The sequence below is a fragment of the Bos grunniens genome, chromosome 5 (assembly GCF_055505025.1).
Source record: "Bos grunniens cultivar Pamir isolate PY7600 chromosome 5, Bosgru_T2T1.0, whole genome shotgun sequence".
NCBI lineage: Eukaryota > Metazoa > Chordata > Mammalia > Artiodactyla > Bovidae > Bos > Bos grunniens.
Window position 1 is genome coordinate 67,703,410 of NC_141169.1, and position 25,400 is coordinate 67,728,809.

The 25,400-nt window shown below is 45.8% G+C and overlaps 1 protein-coding gene and 1 long non-coding RNA gene across 2 annotated transcripts; one reads left to right on the forward strand and one right to left on the reverse strand.

The window, feature by feature from the left end:
* Positions 1 to 881: 881 nt before the first annotated feature.
* Positions 882 to 22,240, reverse strand: LOC147372330 (uncharacterized). The gene is made up of 3 exons (XR_015164003.1): positions 22,127 to 22,240; positions 3,504 to 3,623; positions 882 to 1,325 (listed from the first exon to the last, which is right to left on the reverse strand). It is a non-coding gene; the product is annotated as an uncharacterized LOC147372330 (long non-coding RNA).
* On the forward strand, positions 21,625 to 24,456 carry ASCL1 (achaete-scute family bHLH transcription factor 1). Its single transcript, XM_086401057.1, has 2 exons — positions 21,625 to 22,978; positions 23,322 to 24,456. Exon 1 carries the CDS (start codon positions 22,271 to 22,273, stop codon positions 22,928 to 22,930), a length of 660 nt encoding a protein of 219 aa, XP_086257183.1. The 5' UTR covers positions 21,625 to 22,270; the 3' UTR covers positions 22,931 to 22,978; positions 23,322 to 24,456.
* The last annotated feature ends 944 nt before the right edge of the window (positions 24,457 to 25,400 follow it).

Sequence of the window (25,400 nt, forward strand, 5' to 3'; positions counted from 1 at the left end):
ATTCATTGGGTCACAAAGAGTCAGACACGACTGAGCAACTGAACTGAACTGAACTGAACTGATTGTGTCTATATTTATTTTTCCTTTTTTACTTTGTATTTTGTTTATCTGAATTTTCTCTTATCCTGCCAGATGTTTGCCCAGTAAGAGTCAGCATTTCATAAGACTGCTCCTCCCTCTTGTTTGTGTTGTCATCTAGTTCATTGTTTTTCTCCACTTTTATTTATTATGTTGTGTTTGAACTTGCTTTGTTGTTCTTTTCCAAACTTCTTGAGTTGAACACTTAGTTTATTTGTTTTTAATTTTCTTTGTTTTCTGATAAATGCATTTAAAATGAAGTGTTTCTAAGTACTGCTTTGGCTGTGTCTCATTAATTTGATACAGTTAGTGTTTTTGTTATTGTTTGGTTCTAAGTTTTGAATATAATGATCTCCATAATTCAAGAGTTATTAGTAGTCTGTTGTTTAAATTCAAAATACTGGAGATGTTTTTAGCTCTCAGTTTTAAAATTTCTAACTGAATTACCTCATGGCTAAAGAGCCCAGTCTTTGTCACTATGATTCTTTGGGGTTTATTGAAGCTTTTTTGGTGACCAAGTACATGTGGCCAATTTTTGTTTTCAGATATTCAACATTTTCAGATATAATATAAAAAATAGGTAATCTTTATTTCTTAGATATAGATAGATATAGATATCTTAACATGCTCACTTCAGAAGTTAATAGATCAGATCAAAAAACTGATATAGAACACAAACAACACGTTCAAATATTTATACAGAGATTATAATATACATACATATCTTGTGTTTTAATCTAATCTGAAAATTTCTTCTTATTAGTAAGCTTAACCCATTTAAATTTATTATAACAACTTGTATATTAGGGCATATTTCTTTTATTTTATTTCATATTTTCCATTTGCTACACTTTCTTTTAATTTCATTTTCTCCTTTTTAATCTTTCTATGGAAGAACAGATCAAGTTTTGCTCTTATGATAAAAAAGTTACCCCTTCTATTTGTTTTTCTTTGCTGGTTGTTATGGCCTGAAATGTTTGTGTCCCCGCTAAAGTTCATATTGCGATGCCTCATCCTCAGTGTGATGGTATTTAGAACTGAGGAATTTGGGAGGTGATTAGGATGTGAAGGTGGAGCCCTCATGAGAGGGATTAGTGCCCTTATGAGAGGAGGGCACTCCTGTTTCTTCTCTCTCTGCTCTTCACTGTGTATAATACTGTAAGAAGATGGCCATCTGAAAACCAGGAAAGGGGTTCTCACCAAATAGTAGATCTGCTAGCACCTTGATCCTGTCCCAGCCTCCAAAACTGTAAGAGATAAAAGTGATTGCTATTTTAGCCACCCAGTCTGTGGTATATTTGTTATAGCAGACCAAACTAAGACACTGGTTATCTCTAAGTTGTTATTTATTTTTTCCATTTTGATATAATGTTTAATTTCATTTACTTGTTTGCAGAGTTACACACTCATGTAGATCAAAAATCCAAAAGTAAAAGCATAAATAATGAAAATTCTCTCACACTCACACATCCTTCAGCTGCCTGATTCTCTTTCCCAGAGACAACCAACATTATCATTTTCTTCCAGAGACTTTAAAGCAAATATATGTTTGCATTTGTGTGTGTACATGTATTCTTTCTCTTCCATTCAAATAGTAGCACAGCATATGTGGTACCTTGGCATTTTAAACTTTTATCTTAATAACATGTCTTGGGATCATCCTGCTTACTATATACCTTCTTCATTCTTTTTTTTTTTGGCAGAGCTGTGCAGCCTGAAAGATCTTAGTTCCCTGACCAGAGATTGAAGCCGTGCACCATGCGATGGAGGCTTGAAGTCCTTACCACTGGACTGCCAGGGGATTCCTCATCACTCTTTTTAATAGCTCCATTGTACTTCTTTGTATAAATTATCATAATTCAATTAGCATTCTGTTAATTAACAGTTTTGTTGTTTCCAATCTTTTGCTATTACAAATAATGCTGTGATAAATAACTTTTATGTGCATCATTTTACATGTATGTTAGCTTATGTCTGTATGGAAAATAGACTGTGAGTAGAATTTCTAGGTCAAAAGGTATGGAGCTATATCATTTCAATAGATACTGGCAAATTATCCTCCAGAGGGTGACCATATAATTTATCATCTAAATCAGAATTTTTTGATAGTGAAAGTGGTGCTAGTGATAATTACACTGACATAGCAGGTATAAATTGGGACTATCTCAGGCAAATCATTATGAAGAGTTTTCCAGTCTTTATGGGTTCTGACAGTTCATACACTATCAGATAAATATTTTTATCTGATCTATTTTATCTATTTATTTTTGATCTATTTTCTATTTATTTTATCTATTTATTTATTACCTATTTATTTTATCTATTTCCTATAATTTTTCCAGCCCAATATGAGTTTGCTTACCTCAGTATTGACAAGTCTTAACAAGTAGGTTCAGATACACAGAAAAACCAGACATCACTTGAAGAAACCTAAAAATCTGCCAAGTCAGGATTCACAGCAAAATGGTCATCAATCTTATCTGGGGATGAGCAGGGCTATAGCCTTCTTGGGTGAGTACACACAGGCAGACTAGAATATCTGAGTGAATGAGAGATCTGTCAGACCTTCTGGAAGCTCAGTACTTGCCTTCACACCAACTGATGACCATGAGACTAAGACAGGTCTGGATCTCAGAGCCTTTCCTGGATCAAGCAGAAATCATTGACCTCAGCCATCCATTGCATAAGCTGATGAAGATGCTATGGTACAAAACCTAGAACTAACTTCCTTATTACCATCTCTTCACACTAATATGAACCACTTGAGCCAAGAACATTTATGAATTCATCACTGTGAGAGGAGAACCCACACATGTGGCCTTATACCGGCCACGAGACCTCTTCTGCACTTACAAATTTTAAAATCCTTGAAAATCTTGAAGGGGAAAAAACTCATTATGGTTTTAATTAGAATATCTTTTACTTTGAGCAAGGTGTCTATTTACTTTTCTGTGAATTATTTATACCTTGAGTTATACCCCTGCCCTTTACAGTTTAAATCATTGGACAGGACAGAGACCTGGGGCTTTATCCCCAAACTTTGCCCCCAACCCGTTACACTGCACTGTGGAAGATACCTGCTCTTCATGGAAGCATCTATAGGTATAATCTAGTACTGGTGTTCTCTGGCACACACACACACACACAAAAGATGTCTCAATTCTGATTATTTCTCTAACAGAGAGTCTTGTATTTAGCTTGGAGATTTCCTATTGGGGGATTTTAAATATGGTTCTGTGGTCTGAGTGACGGCCTCTGACTTAAAGAGGTTCATCCCACAGTGAATTGTCTCTTTGGAGTCATCTCACCATGTAGCCTCGTTCAAGAAAGACATACCTCTGTCCTTCCAACGGAGGAGTCTAGCTTGCTTTCACTGTGACCATACATTCATGTTTAATATTCAAATAAGCTAGAGAGTTTCTTACCTTTATACAAGAGTCAGGCATAGTTCATCCATCCCCTAAATTCCAGAGGACAAAGGCCATGGTCTCTGTCAGGTTCTTTTTAACCTCCCTAACTTGCTGTAAGGTGAAGGAGAAAGAAGTCTGGGAAGAAAGAGTAAGATAAATATCTTATGATATTGCTTCTATGTAGAATCTTAAAAATGGGTACAGATGAACTTATCTACAAAACATAGAGTTACAGAGGCAGAAAACAACGTTATGGATGCCAGGGTGGGAGGGTAGGGAGGGATAAATTGGGAGACTGGGAAAAAAGAAACGAGAAACGTGACAGCACACTAGTCAGTGGAAAGGAAAGATGTCTCAGCACACTAACAAATCTCTCTCTAATAAATTTTCTATTCCAGCCATTTGTGTTAGTCTCCTAGACTCCCCTTATAAATCCTTAAAGTGAGTGTTGAGCTGAGGGTTGCAAAATGGGCTTCAGCATCTCTTAGAATGTCCTGCATAGAGTGTCAGGCTCCAAAATACCAACCACGAAACAATCACATTTAACATACCATTAGAGTAATAACAGGAACTATAGGTCTCAAACAAATTTGGATATTCCTTTACGTGTGTAATTAGGTATGCATTTGTGCAGAATTTAGAAAATGAGCATGTGGAGAGGTAATTTTCACAGCATTTCTACATATCTTGGACTCCCCTTTTCAAGGATATTGGCAGAGCAAACAGCCTTGGAGCTGGGAGATAAGATTCTGTGTGTCAAAGGGCAGAATGTTGTTCAGCATGGTAGATAGAGAACCTCTCCATCCCAGAAGACATCCCATGATAATAAAGCTTTCTCCTCTACCCAGAGAAGATTTTCATATGTTCCAAGGCAAAGATAATGTCTCACTTTGGAGAGGAGGATGGGAAAGTTGCCATCAATCCTTAAATAAGATCGGAGTTTCCTGAGCTCCTTGTTCCTCTGCTGTGACACAGATCCAACGTGTGTTCAGCATCTGCCCAGATTCACTCTGCACTGATGCCCATGAACTTGAGGGACAACGGGAGCCAACATGAACATAAAACACTTTGCCTGCTGTGCTCTGAGAAATTTACTGCCTAGATTCATTTGGGTTTGTTGTTTCCTTACCGGCCAATTTCATGGAAATTTGACACGTCAGCCTAGTAGTTACACTGATATTTGGGAACTGCTTAACCCACTTGATGGAGAAGAAACAAAGATGTGGCATCTGTGGCGAGTTGCCCCATTTTCTTTCTCTCTCTCTCAGGAAATAGAAGCTCAGAATGTTAGCTATCCAGCCCCAAGGCTTCCCAAAATAAAAGCATCTCCCAGGTTTCCTTGCAGCTAGATGTGACCACAGGTCTAATATTTGATCAAAGAAATGCAAAGAGAGGGGCTTCCCAGATGGAGCTAGTGGTAAAGATCCCTCCTGCCAATGAAGGAGACATAAAAGACACAAGTTCAATCACTGGGTCAGAAAGATTCCCTGGAGGAGGGGGTGGCAACCCACTCCAGTGTTCTTGCCTGGAGAATCCCATGGACAGAGGAGACTTGTGGGCTACTGTCCATACCGTCCCAAAGAGTCGGACTGAAACAACATAGCACATACAAAGAGTAGTCTGTGCAACATTTAGGAATTGTTCCTAAAAGAAGCCTGTCCTTCTTCTTTTATTTTCTCCTTATTGCAGGTTGGAATGCAGAAATGCTGACTGGAGATGGAGCAGACATATTGGATTGTGAGGTGAGCATAGGAATGGGAGCCACGCTTTTCAGAGCGAAAAAGTGAAGGAACAGGACAGGAGGAGCCTGATGCTCGACACTGTGGACCGTCGCTCCAGCAGCCTTGGGCCACTGCCTTAGACACTGACATAAGAGGAAAATTAACTTCTATTTTGTTTAAACCCATGTTATTTTGAAATTTCTGCCACTCACGGCCAAGTCTACTTCTAACAATATGCGAGATGTGAGAATAATATTTAAGATGGATTTATCTATGCAAGAACTACTCTTTCCTCATCAGAATTTAAAAAACAGTGCAGTGCCTCATTGGAAAAAATTTTGGAGACCCCCACGTTTCACACCTTGCAAAGTCAACTGGCCGTGAGCTTCTTTAGAACCTCATTCCTATGGCCTGCTTCTTTTCAGTCTAACATTTCCCACACAGATCACCCAGAAATCTGAAGATCACTATCAATCAATCAATGCTCACACAAACTAATAATCAACATACATAGTGGTTTCCATCAAAGTAAGATTTAAGGCAAAGTATTCTAGGAATTATTAGCAGAACTCAGACATTTCCCTGGGTTATAATAAAATCAGCTGGTAATCCAAGTGCACTTGATCAAAGGTTTTTAATATATATATGTATAGATAGATAGATAGACATAGATAGAAATCTTAAGACTCTGGAGCCATTAGCCCTTTTGGCAACATCAGGTTGAAGTCACTGAGTATCATTCATACGTTGTCAGTCATACACTCACTCATTAAACAAATTGTTGAGTATATTCCATTCCTCCTCCAGGGAACCTTTCTGACCTGGTGACTGAATACACTCTTGGACCATCAGGTACAGTTCAAGACATTGGTGAGCAGGACAGTCCATGCTCTCACTGATTTCACATTTTTTTAAGGGGAATATAATAACTAAACAAGAAGGGAAAAAAAACAAGATACACTCAGTATTAATGATGGCCAAGAAGAAATAAAGTTTTAAAAAGAGATATTATAAAGGGAATAAACTGTTCTGAAGAGGCCAATTTGAGTTGGATGCAAAAGGATGACCTATTCAACCAGGTAATATTTGAACTGAGAATTGAATTATGAGAAGGCTCAACTCCAAATGCAAACATGAGAGAGCAGAAGGATCCCACTTGAGGGAACATTTTAGAAAATCTCTAAAACGATGAGTAATGGAACTTTTTTGAGGAACAGACAGAGGCCTGTCAAGACTGAAGTAGATAGTAAAGGGGAGAGAGGGGTGAGCTGAGTTTTGAGAGGTGGGCAGAGCCAGTTCTTCTATTTATAGCCATGGTGTACTAAAGCCTGCTTATATAGACATGAGACATCTCATTCTTCAGTTCTGTGAGATTGTTGCTAAACACATCCCTGATTATAAATTATATGAACTTAAAATTAAATAAGTTATATTTAAAACAAAGGTAATAAATCCTCAAGACATTATTTCATAATTATTTTACTAAATCTTATTATCCGTGCTCCTAAGGTATTTACATCAATTTTATCTGTGTGGTAAAAACACTACATAAGAATATGCTACTGCATCTCTGTCCTCAACTTCATACTCACATTGGTAGCTTGAAATCTGCCAAAGCAGGAATATTTACTCCATGGAAATCAGCAAACACCACACATCAGGAGTGAAGTCAGCAGGTTGTTAAACATTTACCACCATCCCATCAACAACAGCTACAGCAGCAAAAGCACAAGAAGGACTGGTTTGAAGCCAGATGCCTCAGAGGCAGGACACCAAGGTCAGTCCCGGGGCTGAAGACACTTTGGGGCAGAGTGGGCTCAGCCACTGGTCACTAGTGCTATGGCACCAAATCCAAGCAGATCAGAGTAAGATTCTGTCTAAGAAGAATCCAAAGTCAAAGCCAGGGGAAGCTGCCACAGTAGTGGGGCTTACAAGTAAGTGCTGGCACTCAGTTGGTCAAGGCGAATACCACCTCTTCCAAAAAGCACTGCCCCCAGGTGGGAGTGATCACCCCTCCCTGACTCAGGTAGCATCTTGACTTTACATCAATAACTAAACATAAATTCTCTTGCCTTATTTTCACTATTCTGTCTCCTCCTTCAAGATTAAGAACTCTCAGTCTAGAGACCAAATCTTAGTCTTTCTAAATTCCAGGACTAAGCATGGTGTTTGGTTCATTATACTAAGTGCTCATTCATATTAGTTTAATCAAGAATGTAGAAAAATATGTACAAAACTGTTCAGATCCAAAAAAGTTTGGGGAGAACTGAAAACTTCATCAATAGGGGAATTAATTACATTATATTTTATTCACATAATAGATATAGTCATAAAAATTATTTTTTAAAATCATAAACATTTATCATACTCCAAATACACACAATTCAACTCATGACTGATAAAAGTAAAACATAAAGTCTTGTATTCCACATTGTGTAAATATGTCAGGAAGCATGCAAAAACAACAAAAAAGAATGAGAAAGAGGAATTTTCTCTAGTTATGGGATTGGGAGAACAGGTTTTGTTGCTGTGGTTGTTATCTTTTCCATTTAAATGTATATAAGGAAGGAAATTTGCAAGGAATAAAGGAGCTTGCCTAGAAAAATTTCCCAAAGCCATATTGAATTTCTAATTAGACATAAAAGGCTATCCCTCAGCTTTACTCTTTCTGTCTCCTCCTCTCTGGAAACAGAAAGGAACATATACTTATTCTGTATTTAAATATTTATTCAGTACTAGGCATTTTGCAGAGGCCATCTTATTTAATTCATTCTAGAATCCAGGGGAATAGATTTTGGATATTCATGTTGTATGGATGAGGAATCTGAGATATAAGCAAAAGACCTGGGGTGGTGATGTTAGTCTTGAGAAAAATACCCATTATCCTTTCCCATTGTTTCTTGAGTGAGAGAAGAGCCTTCTGTGGAAGGCAAGGGTGGTATAAACACCTCTGTCCACTCAGAGATCCCTGGTGCCTGTAGAGTTTCGGTAGGCTTGGCCATTTGAAAGCTACGGTCTTAGTGGTTGTGATCATTATTCATAGAGTAATTAATTTGAGAGGCATGCAGCCCAGTTACATGCATGATCTTAGACCTTGATTTTTTTCTAATTCTTTTTGCATCTGTCTCACTGGTGGGAGGAGGGGAGCTAGCTGAACTCTTAAGATTGAGACGATACTTAGGGGGACTAGAAGTCAGTGAGATTCATTCATACAACCTAAAAATATGTATTAAAGTTTTGCTGGAAAACAGGCACTATTCTAGTTCCAGGTATAAATGCTTCCCTGAGTTTATGTTCTTTTTAGGGTTAGTAAAATTACAGGGATAAATTCAAATTTACAGCTGTAACAGAGAACATGAAAGAGACACACATGATACCATATGAAGCTTTCCCCTGGAGGTTTTCTTGATTTAAGAATACCTAGATGAAATAGAAGGGAAGAATCTGGAACTGTCTGGAACCTTCCAGGCAGAAGGAGAAGTATACGCAAAAGTCAAATATGGTAGAAACAATGGGGAATAAGGTTGAAGATGTAGCCAGAGAGCTAGAGAGAGCTAGGCTATGCAGATTCTTATAGACCAAGTAAAGAGTTGTTGTTTTTTTTTTTTAATATTTTTCCTGGAAGAATTTCCAAGCCAATGAAGTATATAATAAAACAGTGCTTTTCTATGAGATTGCCAGCTTCCCTGGTGGCTCAGCCAGTAAAGAATCTGCCTGCCATGGAGGAGACCTGGGTTCAATTCCTGGGTCAGGAAGATCCCCTGGAGAAGGGCCTGGCAACCCACTCCAGTATTCTTGCCTGGGAAATCTCATGGACGGAAGAGCCTGGTGGGTTACCGTCCATGGTGTTGCAAAGAGTCAGACACGACTGAGCAACTAACACTTTTTATGATATTTGCATTATAACAAATCACTCCGACTGGTGGAATGGAGGGCAGGGAAGCATAGCAAGGGCAGTTCAGAGGTAATTACAGTTGTTCAGGCAAGAAATGGACATCTTGAACTAAAACGAGATAAAGAAAATGAGATGCATTTGAGAAAGACTTAGAAGGTTGAAAGAGTCAATTTAGATATGGTGGGTGAGGGTGAGAACAGGTCAAAGATGACTTCTGGGCTGCTGAGTCAATGAAAATAGTGCCATTCTCAGAGATGCCTCCATGCATGCTCTTTTATGGTTTTACTTCTATTTTGCTTTTTAATTTATTTATTTCTAATTAAAGGATAATTGTTTTATGATATTGTGTTGGTTTCTGTCATGCATCAACATGAATCAGCCATAGGTATACATATGGCCCCTCCCTCTTGAACCTCCCTCCCACCCTATTCCACCCCTCTAGGTTGTCACAGAGCCCCGGCTTGAGTTCCCTGAGTCATATGGCAAATTCCCACTGGCTCTCTATTTTACATATGATAGTGTACTGAATAAATATTTAAATGCAGTGACCCAGACATTTTTGAGATCAACCTAAGGAGAAGTTAAGATGAAGATCCATTTAATCTGTATTTAGTAGATGCACTCAAGTCATTTGCTGTCACTTGCATGGATAGCTATTGCCGGTTGTCTAGAATTAAGGTTTTCCAGGAACATTCCTACTGTTTCTGTCCTAGGTCACTGACTCTTAGATTCAAAGTCAGAAGTCTTGAAAATGTGGCCTAAGTGTTCAGTTTTCTTCAGCCCCTGATTAAAACAATTTCCTTTCTGGAGAGCTAATGCACAACAAAGTTAACAGTACTGTATTGCATAAATGAAATTTACTAAGCAGGTGGATCTTAAGTCTGCTCAACACACACACACACATACACACACATAAGAGACAGAGAGAGAGAGAGAGGAAAAATAAAATGGTAATTATGTGAACTGATGAGTATGTTAATTACTTGAGTGTTGCGATATGAAAATCAAAACCTCAAGTTGTACAACTTAAATATATACAATTTTAACTTGTCAATTAATTATAAAATTGGGGGGAAATATCATATGCTTGGGCTGCTGCTAAGTTGCTTCAGTCGTGTCCGACTCTGTGCGACCCCATAGACGGCAGCCCGCCAGGCTACCCCGTCCCTGGGATTCTCCAGGCAATAACACTGGAGTGGGTTGCCATTTCCTTCTCCAATGCGTGAAAGTGAAAAGTGAAAGTGAAGTTGCTCAGTCGTGTCCGACTTATCGACCCCGTGGTCTGCAGCCTACCAGGCTCCTCCATCCATGGGGTTTTCCAGACAAGAGTACTGGAGTGGGGTGCCATTGCCTTCTCCGATATGCTTGGACAAGTCCCTTCAAATGAAAAAAAAGCAGAATTTCTTTCCTTGTTGGGAATATACTTGATAATAAAACACAAGGATGAGAAGGAATGGATGGGAAGTTAAGATTTCCAAGGTGGAGCTGTTCTGAGTGCAGACCACGCCCAGGATGTAACAAAGGGGAGTGGCGGTTAAGCTTGCTGAAGTCTCAAAAGTCAAGGAAGCTAGATGCTCTGTGTTGGGTAGATTGCTCCCATAGACCTTTTCTTGCCACTGCAAATTTCCATCAGTGCTTCAGGGCCAGCATCAAAGACCATCTCTGTAATAACTTACCAATCATCTCCACTCCCTTCAGAAGTCATTGGGACACCCCTTCATCCCCAGAAAGTATATTTATGGAACTAGTGTAACTTCTTTATCAGAATATTAATTCTTCATAGCTCTGAATAATGAAGACTATGTCTTATCACCTGGAACACCTCTAGAGTACTAATTCTCCATCTGCAGAGTACCAAATGATTACTGTATAGCTTGTTAAAAGGCCAGCTGGCCAGATTATGACTTGGTAGGTCTGGGATGAAGCTTTATAATCTGAACATTAATAGGCATCTCATATATTTCTAATGTAAGTATTGTGTGGATGTGATACAGACAGCACAATGCTCTGTGAACTGAACTGTATGGGGTAAAATTAGTAGAATCTACTTGTAATGAAATTAGTAGATGATTGCTTCTTGGCAGGAAAGCTATGAGAAACCTAGACAGTGTGTTAAAAAGCAAAGACATCACTTTGCCAACAAAGGTATGGTCAAGGTTATGGTCTTTCCATTAGTCATGTACAGATATAAGAGCTGGACCATAAAGAAGGCTCAGTGAGTACGAATGAAAGTCGCTCAGTCGTGTCCAACTCTTTGCGACCCTATGGACTATACATTCCATGGAATTCTCCAGGACAGAATACTAGAGTGGGTAGCCGTTCCCTTCTCCAAGGGATCTTCCCAACCCAGGGATCGGACCCTGGTCTCCAGCATTGCAGGCAGATTCTTTACCAGCTGAGCCACAAGAGAAGCCCAACGCGGAAGAATTGATGCTTTTGAAATGTGGTGCTGCAGAAGACTCTTGAGAGTCCCTTGGACAGTAAGGAGATCAAACCAGTCAATCTTACAGGAAATCAAGCCTGACTACTCATTGGAAGGGCTGATGCTGAAGCTGAAGCTCCAATACTCTGGCCACCTAATGAGAAGAGCCAACTCATTGGAAAAGACGCTGATGCTGGGAAAAATTGAGAGCAGGAGGAGAAGGGGCGACAGAGGATGAGATGGTTGGATGGCATCACCGATTCAATGGACATGAGTTTGAGAAAACTCTGGGAGATGGTGAGGGACAGGGAAGCCTGGCGTGCTGCAGTCCATAGGGTCGCAAAAAGTCGGACACGACTTAGCGACTGCAAAACAGACGTATAAGGTATGGAATTGCAGTCCTCGCCGCAGTTCACGAAATGACCAGCAGGTGGCGAGCGATTCACACAACCCAGCAAGGAGGACGTCGCGTCTTACCAAGTACCAAATCCCAAACCAAAATCTGCTCAGGCAGTCGAGGGGAATCCTGTTTCCCAGGGTGATGGTATTCTTTTCTTTGCATGTGAATCCCCATGAGACAATGGCCCATCTAACCCCCAGGGCTAAAGTTATGCTGACCCTATAATTCAGCCTCTGGCCACTAGGAGCCATAATCTTGGCACTAGCAAGGGCTGGCCTCTATCTTGAAACTCTGGATGAGGTTATGTGCCTTCTGAAGGTTCTTCCAGTAAAGATCAGCAAAAGATGTTTGTCTGCTCAAAGAGGAAAGCTGTTGTCAGTAGAAGGGTAGATGACCATGCCTCTATTGTCTGTGTAGTTGTGTAGTTAGAGGTGAAGGCGGGGGAGGGGGGATTGATTGGGGGGGTGGTTTACTCAGTCCCCTCATTTGGTACCTGAGAATAGTCTAGGAGAAGGTGAGCCTTTTGCCTAAGGGCACAGAGCTGGAAAATTCCAGAACCTGGAGTCTCTGACTTCAAGTGACTTGCCTTTTCACTTCATTTGACATTCACTAGAGGTGGTTAGAGTACATCATGAGAAACGCTGGGCTGGAAGAAGCACAAGCTGGAATCAAGATTGCCGGGAGAAATATCAATAACCTCAGATATGCAGATGACACCACCCTTATGGCAGAAAGTGAAGAAGAACTAAAAAGTCTCTTGATGAAAGTGAAAGAGGAGAGTGAAAAAGTTGGCTTAAAGCTCAACATTCAGAAAACAAAGATCATGGCATCTGGTCCCATCACTTCATGGCAAACAGATGAAGAAACAGTAGAAACAGTGTCAGACTTTATTTTTTGGGGCTCCAAAATCACTGCAGATGGTGATTGCAGCCATGAAATTAAAAGACGCTTACTCCTTGGAAGGAAAGTTATGACCAGCCTAGATAGCATATTCAAAAGCAGAGACATTACTTTGCCAACAAAGATCTGTCTAGTCAAGGCTATGGTTTTTCCAGTGGTCATATATGGATGTGAGAGTTGGACTGTGAAGAAAGCTGAGCACTGAAGAATTGATGCTTTGAACTGTAGTGTTGGAGAAGACTCTTGAGAGTCCCTTGGACTGCAAGGAGATCCAACCAATCCATCCTAAAGGAGATCAGTCCTGGGTGTTCATTAGAAGGACTGATGCTGAAGCTGAAACGCCAATACTTTGGCCACCTCATGTGAAGAGTTGACTCATTGGAAAAGACCCTGATGCTGGGAGGGATTGGGGGCAGGAGGAGAAGGGGACGACAGAGGATGAGATGGCTGGATGGCATCACCAACTTGATGCACATGAGTTTGGGTAAACTCCAGGAATTGGTGATGGACAGGGAGGCCTGGCGTGCTGCAATTCATGGGGTTGCAAAGAGTCGGACATGACTGAGCAACTGAATTGAACTGAACTGAACAGGTGTTAAAAATGTGTGTGTTTACTTCATTAATGTCTGCTCATGAACTGTCACACAGGAGAAGCTGGGAGTGATCATCTGGTTGGGGAAGAGGGCCTGGTTCTGTTTGCATCAACAAGTCCACTTTTTACCTAGACTGTGTATTTATTTGCATTAACCAAGAGGGCGACAAGGGGCAGGGATTGGGGGTGGAGTCCACACTAACAGTCCATGAGGGAAGAAGGTAGAGGGCTCTCCAATGTTTTCAAACTGTGTTTTAATGGACGTTCTTGTCTTTTACTCTTCCTTTTTTGTCTGCTAAACTAGAAGGTTACTGAAGGCAGATAGTCTTATTTATCTCTGATTATGTTCAATAGTTATTTGACCAATCAGTAAGCATATCCACCTTGATCATTTTGGAATCAAAGCAATATTTTCTAACCTCTGAGATGAGCAGAGCATCTCCTAGGATGCCTGCATTTATTTAACAAATGTATAAACAGTGTTCACTCAATGCCCAGCACTGTTCTCAGCGTTTTACAAATATTAACTCATTTAATTTTGTTTTTACTGCTGTGTGTTGAAGGTTCCATGACAATAACCATGTATCAAAAATTACCTTCTTCCCCTCCCTCCACCTCCTCCCCCCAAAGATTTTGCAAATGCTAGGGAAGAAGGTGGGGAGGGAGGAAATAATTCACTGCCCCACCGCGGGGGCTTACAGTTGCTCAAGCGGACCCTGGGCCCTGGCAGCCTCGGCTTTCTAGCTAACCTGGTGCGAGCAAACTTTCCGCTTGGCCGGCGGGGCGGGCGTCCAGGGCTGCGCCGAGGTGCCGACGGCTCGCAGCCACCGGCTGATTTATAGGCGGGAGCATTCCCAGGCCGCGCCGCAAGGAGTCGGGCTGAGCTCGGACTTCGGGGAGGTGATGATGGACACCGGACACGTGGCCACACAATGGGGACACACGACTGACCTCAGTCACTTCGGCAAACTGCCCCTGCTTTCCGGAGACGGCAGGAGCGTTTCGGGAGCTCCAGCTCAAGGGCCCGGGGGCGCCCGCGTTCCTCTCCCCAGCAGGTAGCGCCCCTCGCCCGCACTAGTGAGCGCGGGGGCCCTCGGAGCTCTCAGAGGCCTCTGAGCCTGAGTCTCAAAGTCCTTCCCTGAGGATGCGTGCGTCGGTGCTTTCCCTACTTGGCAAAGAAAGACACACGAACCATCTCCGCTTGGGGGTTGAGTCTGGCCCGAACGCGCTGGGAGTGAACTTTCCTGGCAGGTCAGATAGAGACACTCAGGGATTTTGCCCTGTCACCAGGAGGCCGGGCAGGGTGAAAGACGAGGAAGGGTCAAAATGGGGGTGGAGTGTGCGTGTTGCGTGTGTGGCAGGAGGTCAAGGGGCTGTGAGGAGAGGGAATCAGGGGAATATGGGTTTGGGGACGCCTAAATTTGATAAGAGGCGATCAAGTTAGGGGGAGGAAAAATAACCGGGCTTTTTTTTTTTTCTTTCCTGCGATATGCAAACTGTCACTTCGGGTTAGACTGAGCCCTTATCTGACTCATTAGCATGAGCTGTGTCTAACGCGCTTAAACCCTCTAATTATTTATTATGCCGTCACGGAGCGGGTCGCCACCCCGGGGCGCACTTGCGGGGACGCAGGCGCAGCGCGCAGGCTGGTTGCACGCTACCCGGGAGAGACCCTTTTTGCCAGGGCCCCCGCGGGACGCTGCTCCAGGAGGCAGCGTCGCAGAGTTGTTGGGGGTGTATCAGAAGTGCCCTCTACCCAAAACTTACCCTCAGGGACGTAATTCAGCACTCAACTCTCTTCTGTACTCGCGCCACATCTTCTCTATTGCTAGCCGAAAGCAAGATTTTCGCAAAAATGGAAGGCAAACAAGGAGTAGGGGATTTGGGCGGAGTGGTGTGTTGGGTGCATCCTTTAAAGCGACCTCAGGGAGAACCTAAAGGATACAGGAGTCCTCCTTTCACCCCCTTTCCGCACCCTAGCCCCCCACTCCCCACTGAGTTCCAAGAGAGTTCAGAAAGTTGGAGGGGGAGGGGGAGGACGCACTGGGCTGACAACCGGCCACTCACGTCCAGGGTCCTATTTAGAAAACAGTTTCAAAGTAAGTTAACCTCCGTCGGGTGTTTTTCCCCCTCCCTTTCTAATTGTCCCCCCTTCCCCCTCCCCTCTGCATTCGCGTCTGTTTTCTGTTCTTCTGCGTTGTGCCAACTATTTTATCTTTATTCCTTCTCTTTCTCCCTGGCCATTCATTCCTTTTTGTGTGTGTGTGGCTTCTCCGGGCTGATGTGCCGCTCGTTACCACCCACTGCACGCTCGCTCCTGTCGCTGAGGTGTTTCTATACAAACCGGAGCGTCCAGTTGTCATATTAATTATTACACTGAGTAATGACTGAAATGGTCAAAATAAGGGGAGAGTCGAGAGCGCTTTTTCTTGCTGCTCAAAGATTCAGCAAAGAAGCCGTGCAACAAAGCACTAATTGGTCCCCAGAAACACTCGGACAAGGCACGGAAGATAGGTTTCATAGAACCCAGTGATTGTGAAGGGGGGAAAGCGCTGAATGGACCCCACGCTCCCTTTCTAAACTCTCTTGCTGAGCAAAAAATGGACCTCTGTTTGAATACTGCCCCGATCCTTGAATACTATACCCAGCAGAGAAAAAATGCACCATTTATTGTAAGTTTTTTTTTTTTTTTCCTTCTCCAGCTATTCATGGGTTCTCTGTGAAGAATCAGCTGGTTTTGTTTACCGTGAAAGACCTTCACTTTATTTCCTTTCTTGGAGGAGGTGGGGAAGGGGGGAGGGGAGGAGAGCCATGTGCCTAGACCTAGAGGAGCTGGCCTACTGTAACAAAATAGGGTGTAACAAATCCTACAAAAGTTCAGAATGTATTGGTGCTTTGGAGAGCTATATAGATTAACGACTTTCTTTATGCTTATCCAAGGAAGGTATTTAATCATAATGTAAATGGGGCTTTAGAAAAAAATAAATAAAGACTTTGCAGCATCACTTCTTATTTGAAGAACTTCAAAAGGATTTGTGAGGGTGGCTGCAAATTGCCTCCTCCTCTCCCCACAGCTCCCCTCCCTCACCAAAAAGCCACGAGAAAATAATAGTTTGTGCTTTTTTTGTTTTGTTTTTCAAGCTTTTCCCCCTCCCCTCCCTTTGTAAGGCGTATTGAAAAAGCAAATAGATGGGTTTGGAGCCTGGATTCCTTAATGCAGGTGCAGGCCTGGCTGCTGCGACCCAGAGGCTCAGCCAAATCCCCTCCCCTACTCCCACAGGCCATCCCAGGCTGGTCGACTCAACCCAGGCTGGGCAGCTTCTGAAGTAGCTTTGGGCAGGGTGCCTTGGAGAGAGTAGACTTCATAGTAATGAACTTCTCCTTTTCCCTGGGTAGGACAGTGTCAGCACAGGCTTGGGGCAGCAAAGACCCCAAGACAGATGATAGCTACTGGGAATGGGATGTCTGCTATGAATTTCCTGCACACTCACTTTTCTCAAAGTTCCCCCTGGTTTATGGGGTTCACAACTGAAGGTTGCACTCAAAATTTCCTGTTCAAGTCAAGGCTCTAAGGCCTGTGTTCATCTTTGTATTCTCTTTGCCCTTTATTCGGGATCCACTCTAAATAGAATTCTATTAAATGATTCCTTCAATGGGAAACCTAGTTTCACTTTTAACATGAACTCCTTTCCCTCCAGAGAAAAAGCACAGAAGCCACTGTGAGAAAGAGATGAGGCCTGTCTCCTTTCCACAGACAGAAAGCGAACAAGTAGGGAGCGGGAGTGCAGCCTGTGAGAAAAAGTGGCCTGGCCTCCAACAGGGTGGAAAGAAGATGGCAGGAGATTCAGGGTCCCAGCACCTCACGTGTCCCGGGTGGCTGATCCCTATGCATCACCAAGAACATCAATTCCCCATGTAGATCCTGATGTCGAATGCAGTTTTCATCTAAGGGATCATCTACCTCCAGGATTCCCTAACATAGAAGAGGGATCTGAAGATCCAGAAACTAAGACCTTTTTGCATGGGAGGAGAAAGAGGAACCTCTCCACTTCTCTGGGTGTGTGTGCATGCTCAATCACTCAGTTGTATTTGACTCTTTGCAACCCTCTGGACCGGACCATAACCCACCAGTCTCCTCTGTCCATGGAATTTCCTAGGCAAGAATACTGGAGTGCGTTGCTAGTTTCTCATCCAGGGGATCTTCCTGACCCAGGGATCGAACCTATGTCTCCTGTGTCTCCTGTGTTGGCAGGCAGATTCATTACCACTGAGCCATGTGGGAAGCTCTATATTCTGGGTAATTCACACAAAAGGGGGTCAGTGTCCTGCCTCCCTATTACAACAATGGCAACCCCTGTAAATTGTGAAGGGATCTGCAAAGTGAATTTACAAACAACATCCTATTTCCTTGACAGGTAAGCAAAGGGAGTGCCACTACTCCATTTATGGATGAAAGTATGGAACCCTGGGTGTTCCCAGGTAGCACTAGTGGTAAAGAATCTGCCTGCCAATGCAGGAGACATAAGAGATGCAGGTTCAACCCGTGGATCAGGAAGATCCCCTGGAGGAGGACATGGCAATCCACTCCAGTATTCTTGCTGGGAGAATACCATGGACAGAGGAAACTTGTGGGCTACAGTCCATGGGGTCTCAATGAGTTGGACATGACTATGCATCTGAGCACTTCACACGGAACCCTCCTTTCATGAGTTATCTTCTTCTCCTTCCATTTCTAGATAAATGGGACCTTGAACATCCCTGTCAAGTAAAGCCTGGAGATTTACACTGTCAGGCCCACTGGGTGTCATTGGAGCCACAGACAGCTGGAGGGCAGGGCCACTGGCTCTGCTGAAGCCCATTCCTGGGCTGGCCATGAAACTTGTCTGTATTTGATCTGACTTGTTACTGTTTGTGTGTGTTAAAAAAATATAAAATTGGTTTCTCTATCACCACCATTTGCCAGTGAGCATCACCACCATTCCTCAAAAAGGACAGAAAAGACTCCCAGATGCTGGGACAGTGAGACATGGTGGCACTGACTCTCCAAGGGCTGGAGCATTAGGGCAGTGTGGTTCTAGGAAGCTGGGGGTCAAGGATCCTCTTCCCACAAACGCTTTCCTGGGTGAGCTCTGTGAACAGGGCCTTCCTCCTTATTTGAAAAAGGCCATTAAAATTCATCACTTTCTGTTTGACCTCCTCCTGAGCACTCCAGGGACATCTCTCTGAAACTCACACCTCTTGGAGGTAGGTGCTCTAACCATGGGCATGCGGATGAGGAAACTGAGACAGAGTGTCCCCTATTAGCTCAAAGTCACAGTTCTTAAGTAACAGAGCCTGGATACCAAATCGAGTCCCTCTGCCTTAACCCCCTGTGTAAAGGCTGGAGACCCCTGGGCCTGGGGCAGGAAGTGGCAGCTCTCTTAGGTCTGTGAGCGTGTGTGGGTTGGTGCTGGGGTGAGGGGGGTTGGTGGCTGGGAGCACTCTTTGTGTTTACTTGAGTAGGAGAAAGAGAAAGCCTGGAGATTTTGCAAAGCCTATAAGGAAACAGGCTGATGATGCAGGAGTAGGGAGGGATTTTGGCTCTGGACTGGGGAGGGAAGAATAGGGACAAATGTTCTGTGGCTTTGGCCGGAAGGATCGCAGCACCCGCTGTCTTTGCTCCTGGGTGGAGGCCAAAGCGTAGGGCCACTACAATGCGCGGCTTCACTAGTTGGCGCTTCTATTTGAGCGCCCATTGCGTGGCGTGTGTGTGTGTATGTGTGTGTGCGCGCGCGCGCACGTACGCGTGTGTAAGGTTGGGAGTAGGCTCTGGCCTTGACATTCCTGATAATGAGGATCTCTGTGTACCTGTGGAGCCCACACTCTGGAAGGAAACTGAGAACAAGTGCTGGCCATCGGCAAATTTCCCCGCTCCCAGACGTTTCTAAATGAGCTGGTGGGTGCATGTCTGGTTCAGAATGGGAAACTGAGGGCCGTAGAGACTGTTTAAGGTCACAACTCGAAACACTTTGTCAAGTGTGGAAGGATAGAATCTGAATTGGAACGGAGTTCAAGGCGCAAGATGTAGCCTAAGGTGAAAAATGCACTTCGATGCATTGCTATTGGCTACCCACCCTGCACCCTGCCCTCAACCTCTATTTTACTAAGGAGGAGTGGACGCCGCCTAGCGGCCGCACCCGACATTTCCAACTGGGGCAAGTGGGTGGCGGAATGTGCCTGAAGGCCCTTTACTCTGCCCGGTGGTCCGAGGCTTCCTCCTGTTAGAAAGCGTGGGGGTGCGCCTCTGCTTTAGGCCTCATGGCCTCTTATCCTTCCCAGAAGAGGAGACAAGTGTAATCTGGGAGCCCTCTCAGCTCCTTTTCTGCGGTGGGTCTCAGGGAGGGAAAGGCCAGAGGACGGAGTTCAGCTCAGTCCTGTCAGGGTCAGCGAGCCACAGGTTCCCGTCGGGGAGATGGCTGCGTGGGTGGGAGGTTTACAGAACTGAGCTTTGTTGGCACGATGCAGTCCTATGTTTCCTAAACCCGTCTATTTCAAAAGAAGAAACTGAGGCCGAGAAGAGAGGTGATTCATCTCTGGAGGCCCCACCCCTCACCCCCAGCACTCGCAGCCACTCACACATACCAAAGGCGGCTCCCAGGATCGGTCACCCACGATCATTTAGAAAGACCCATCTCCACAAAGGGCAGTTCAGTGAGAAGCAATTCTTAGGATGCCTCACCAAGAGCATTCCTGCACCCATAACCCGAACTGCCTATTTCTAGTAGACAAATCAACCAGATGGTTACGCTCTGCTTTTTTCAGCCTGTGTAAAGGTGACCTGAGACGCGCCCCAGTTGACTTCTCCCCTCATCGGAGCGGCACAGAGATGGGGGACCCGTGGTTCCGTCTGCGCCCGCGTTCCCTGCAGCGCTGTGTCCCAAGGAGCCCCGAAGCTGGACCAGGCTCTGGCCAGAGAGGGCCAGGGCCGAGGGCCCAGAAAGGGCGCCTGGGTGGGCGCCGTCCAAGCGGCCGAGCGTCGGCTGCAAGCGTCTCCTCCCCCCTCGCGGCGCCAGCACGCGGCCCGGCCGGGCTCGGCTCCCAGTCGCCTGCCACCGGCCCGCCGGGCACGCGCCTGGGGCGGGATGGAGGCTGCGCCAAGGCACCCGAGGTGCCTGTGGCGGCGCCGGACAACCGGCGAAGCTGCTCCCCCAACCCTGTTCCCCAGCTCCATCACCTCCCGCATCTCTTTTCTCAGATCCCCCGTGGGTACACTCCAAAGAGCTCCCCTCTTTACGCATCCCCCTAGCCGGTCAGGAAATAATCCTTGCGCTGGGGGCGATGCTACAGGCGGGAGGTCACCCTGGAAGAGTATCCGTGCTGTACACACCTGTCTAAGCGCTGATCACAACCCCCCCCCCTCCCAGTGCGATCACCTCCCTTCTTGACCTCCTCCACACTTGTTCAATTTTGGGGAGCATATTCTAGTTCTCACAACTGAATGGGACATTAGAGACCACGTAACCCAACCTTCTGTGGTTCCCAACGAGGAAACTGAGGCTCGGTGCGGATGCCGCTCAACAGGGTCACAGAGTTAGTGAGAGGATGCCTTGGTACCAGAACCTAAGTTTTAACAGTCACTTAGTTCCACAGAATTCTCCCCATCTTTCTGAACTTCTGGAGCTAATTTGCTTCTGCTCCCAATGACATCGGAGCCCCCCCCCCCCCAAAGAGAGTGGCAGTAGGGTAGGAGAAGAAAACAGGAAAAATGGAGTCCTACTGTCCCTAACCTCCACACTGCCCTGTGTCACTTTTTCTGCCCAAACCCTTGCCTGTGCTTTTTTCCAAGTTTTCAGGAGAATCCCGGGACGCGTCACCCCAAACCTGTCTACCCCTACATCTCCAATTTTCAGAGCTATCCGCCTATCCGGTGACGCTGGCCCCCCCTTTTCCAGAACCACCCCCTGGCTGCAGCCCGCCCTGAGCGCGCCGCCTGTTTATTCAGCCGGGAGTCCGGCACGCGCCAGGCGCACGCACTGCAACAACAAACCCGGCTGAATGGGGAGTTTGCAAGGAACCGGCGCAGGGAACGGGAGGGGGCGGGGGCGGGAGGGGGAAAGGGGTGGGGAGGAGATGAGGGGGAGTTTAGGGAGTGGAGTGGGAGGAGGCGGTAAGAGGAGGGGGGTGGGGGCTGCAGCCGCTCGCTGCAGCAGCGGGGAGTGGGGGGCGAGGCGGGGCCAGCGCTGCGCGTGGGGCTGGGTGTCCCGTTGAAAAGGCGGCCGCACTCCGGCCGCCCAGCACTCTCTCACTTCTGGCCAGGGAACGTGGAAGGCGCAGCGACAGGGAGCCGGCCAAGGAGGGCGAGTGAAAAGAAGGAAATAAGCAAAGAAAGGGGGTTAACCAAATAACACAAACAGCCCGAGTCGCGGCTGGAGAGACCGAGACCGGGCGCAAGAGCGCGCAACCCTAAGGGGAGAAGAACAGAAGACAGCAGAGCGCGCTCACCGCCGACTTTTGCTTCTGCTGCTGCTTGCTTTTAAAAAAAAAAAAAAAAAAACAAGAAGGCGCTAGCGGCAGCCTCACACGCGAGCGCCACGCGAGGCTCCTGAAGCCAACCTGCGAAGGGAGGAGGGGAGGGAGGAGGCGGGGTGGAGGGAGGAGGAGACGTGTGCGCCTTCCTCACTCCCACCCTAAGAAGTCTCTCCCGGGGATTTTGTATTTTTGTAACTTACCTCGGGACTCCAGCTTTATCTCTCCCCTTCTCTCCCTTCTCTGTTCGTGCCCCTCCCCGGTCCTGTCTGTGTACCCCTAGCGTGCGTCCCGCACCTCGTGTCCCCGCTCGCTCCGATCGCGCGACTCCTTGGCCGCCGCTGTGCATGGAGAGCTCTGCCAAGATGGAGAGCAGCGGCGCCGGCCCGCAGCCCCAGCAGCCCTTCCTACCGCCCGCAGCCTGCTTCTTTGCCACGGCGGCGGCACAGAGCGCGCAGCAGCCGCCGCCGCCGCCGCCGCCGCCGCCACAGCTGAGCCCCGCGGCCGACGGCCAGCCCTCAGGGGGCGGTCACAAGTCAGCGCCCAAGCAAGTCAAGCGCCAGCGCTCTTCGTCTCCCGAACTGATGCGCTGCAAACGCCGGCTCAACTTCAGCGGCTTTGGCTACAGCCTGCCGCAGCAGCAGCCGGCCGCCGTGGCGCGTCGCAACGAGCGCGAGCGCAACCGCGTCAAGCTGGTCAACCTGGGCTTCGCCACCCTTCGGGAGCACGTACCCAACGGTGCGGCCAACAAGAAGATGAGCAAGGTGGAGACGCTGCGCTCCGCCGTCGAGTACATCCGCGCGCTCCAGCAGCTGCTGGACGAGCACGACGCGGTGAGCGCCGCCTTCCAGGCCGGCGTCCTGTCGCCCACCATCTCCCCCAACTACTCCAACGACATGAACTCCATGGCCGGCTCGCCGGTCTCATCCTACTCTTCGGACGAGGGGTCCTACGACCCTCTCAGCCCCGAGGAACAAGAACTACTCGATTTCACCAACTGGTTCTGAGGGTCTCGGCCTGGGTCAGGCCCTGGTGCGAATGGACTTCGGAAGCAGGTAGGTGGCATAGGGGCCGGAACCGGGGGATTCTCTTGTCTTCATTCTTTTTCTTCTGTAGGAGGGCGACTGCCCCCACGGAGATGAGGGGAGGGGTGGATTGAAAGGATTTGTGAGTTTGTCCTTTTCAAATCCGGGCGTGTAAGTTTCAGCCTTGGCTTCAGAGAGCGGCTTTGCCCAGGTCTCCAAGGACTTGCAGGGTAGGAGTACCGAGGTGGTATACCGACTCCTAGACTTGTCAAAAAAGGCGCTGTACCTGACAGATCTTCCTCCCAACCTCCACTTCCTCCCACCACTGGCCTCCAAGTTGACACTAACCTCTCCCCTTCTTCTTATGTTATAGGGCCTGCACAACCTGCATCTTCAGTGCTTTCTCCTCAGCGATGTTGGAAGGGAGAAGAAAGAAGAAGAGAATAAGAAGAAAACAAACAAATCCAGGCACCCCAACCCCTACATCAACTAAGCGCCGCACGCCTGAGAAGCAAGGCTCTCGCAAAACAGGGATGCGCTCAGAACAGTATCTTTGCACTCCAATCATTCACGGAGATAGAGTGACTAGGACCCTAGGATGACTAGGATGCACGGATTGCAGCTTGTGTGCAAAGCAGTGGGTTCCTGGCGTAAGGGAGCAGCACACGCCCTGTAGGAACACCCACCCACCGCTAACAGGCAGAGCTGACCTCCCCGCCCTCTCTTGAAAGCGCAGTTCTTTGGCCCTCTAGAAATGGGTTGGCGTCCTTCCTCTCTGTATGCCCCACCCTGATAAAGCTGTGGATTTTTGTCTGCAGTGAAAGTATGCTATTTGAAACCCCGACCCTCCGCGGGTTTTGAAAACCCCCAGCCTCTTGGGGCCCCCCTCCCCAATCTTCACTCCCTCACACCATCTTTTCCACCATTTTGATCATAGAATGCTTCCAATCTTTTGTGAATTTTTTTTTATTATAAGAAAAATCTATTTGTATCTATCCTAACCAGTTTGGGGATATATTAAGATATTTTTGTATATAAGAGAGAAAGAAAGAAAAAAATTTATAGAGTTTTGTACAAATGTTTTAAAATGTGTATATCTTGATACTTTAACATGTAATGCTATTACCTCTGCATATTTTAGATGTGTAGTTCACCTTACAACTGCCATTTCCCCTATGTGGTTTTGTAAAGAACTGTCCTCATAGGTGAGATTGAAAGGCCATCAGATGTACTTCAGCACCAATGTGTCTTACTTTATAGAAACTTTGTTAATGTATTAATGATGTTATTAAATACTGTTCAAGAAGAACAAAGTTTATGCAGCTACTGTCCAAACACAAAGGGGCAGCCAGTTGGTTTCGATAGGTTGCCTTTGGGGAAATTTCTACCACTGCCCTTTTTTTTTCTTACTGTTTTATTACAAACTTACAAAAGAAAATATCCCGTGTATAACCCTGTTTTATACAAACTAGTTTCGTAATAAAACTTTTTTCTTTTTTTACAAATGAAAATAATCAGCTGCCTCCAAGTCTTCTTTGACGCTACTGCCCCATCCAAGTTATTATCAAAATGCCAAAGGGAAGGGAGGGGGAGAGGGTGGTGTAAAGATGCTAAGTGGCAGAAATGACAAAGATAAGTGCTGTGACCAGGCCTATCTGAGGTGACTCTATGAAACTTGTACAAGGAGATATATCTTTACCTGTATATCTACATATATAGATAGTTTTCCTTGACATTTATGCTGCAAATGTATGCAGACACCTAGCAAATAGGTGGTGATTAACAGCTGCGTCATCTTTTGATAAAACGTACACTGAAAAAAATCCCCCCAAAATGAACTGGAAGGAGAGGGTCCTCACCCCACTTTCTAACCCTTAGTTCCACTCTGAGTTTCTCATTGTGAAACTGTGGCAGGTCTGGATGAGATGATGAACATCAGGAGTGGGAGAAAGGATGGTGCTGCCTGAGTCTGGGCTTGGGGGAGGTAGCCCTGTCCACACTGCCAGGGGTGGGCGTGTTCTTCTCCCTTCACTGCCAGCCATGCATTTTCTACTCCTTTCTCCCACTGCACACGCTGTCCATATCGGTTTTAAGTAAAGGGTACGTATGATATAAATTTCTTACAGGAGTTAGATTTAAATAAATAGAAGCCTTAGAAATGTGTGGTCGCTTTGAGACACTGGCCTATCTAAGCTTGTGACTCTATCCGAATGGCGTGAGTTGCGTGTAAAAGTACCCAATTACCAAGATTCAAAAAGAAATTGGTGGGTTTTTGGCTGGCTTGCTTCTTGTCAGTTAGCAAGGACGTGATCAGAATCCCACTCCGCCTCTTGTGGGCTCCTCGCTTGCCGCTTGCATTACTTGCAGATTCAGTTAGCGTGTCTCCAGCCAAGCGGAAAGCCGAGCGCAAAATGCATCTTACAAAACCCAACAAAGAGCGGGGGGCCAGCAC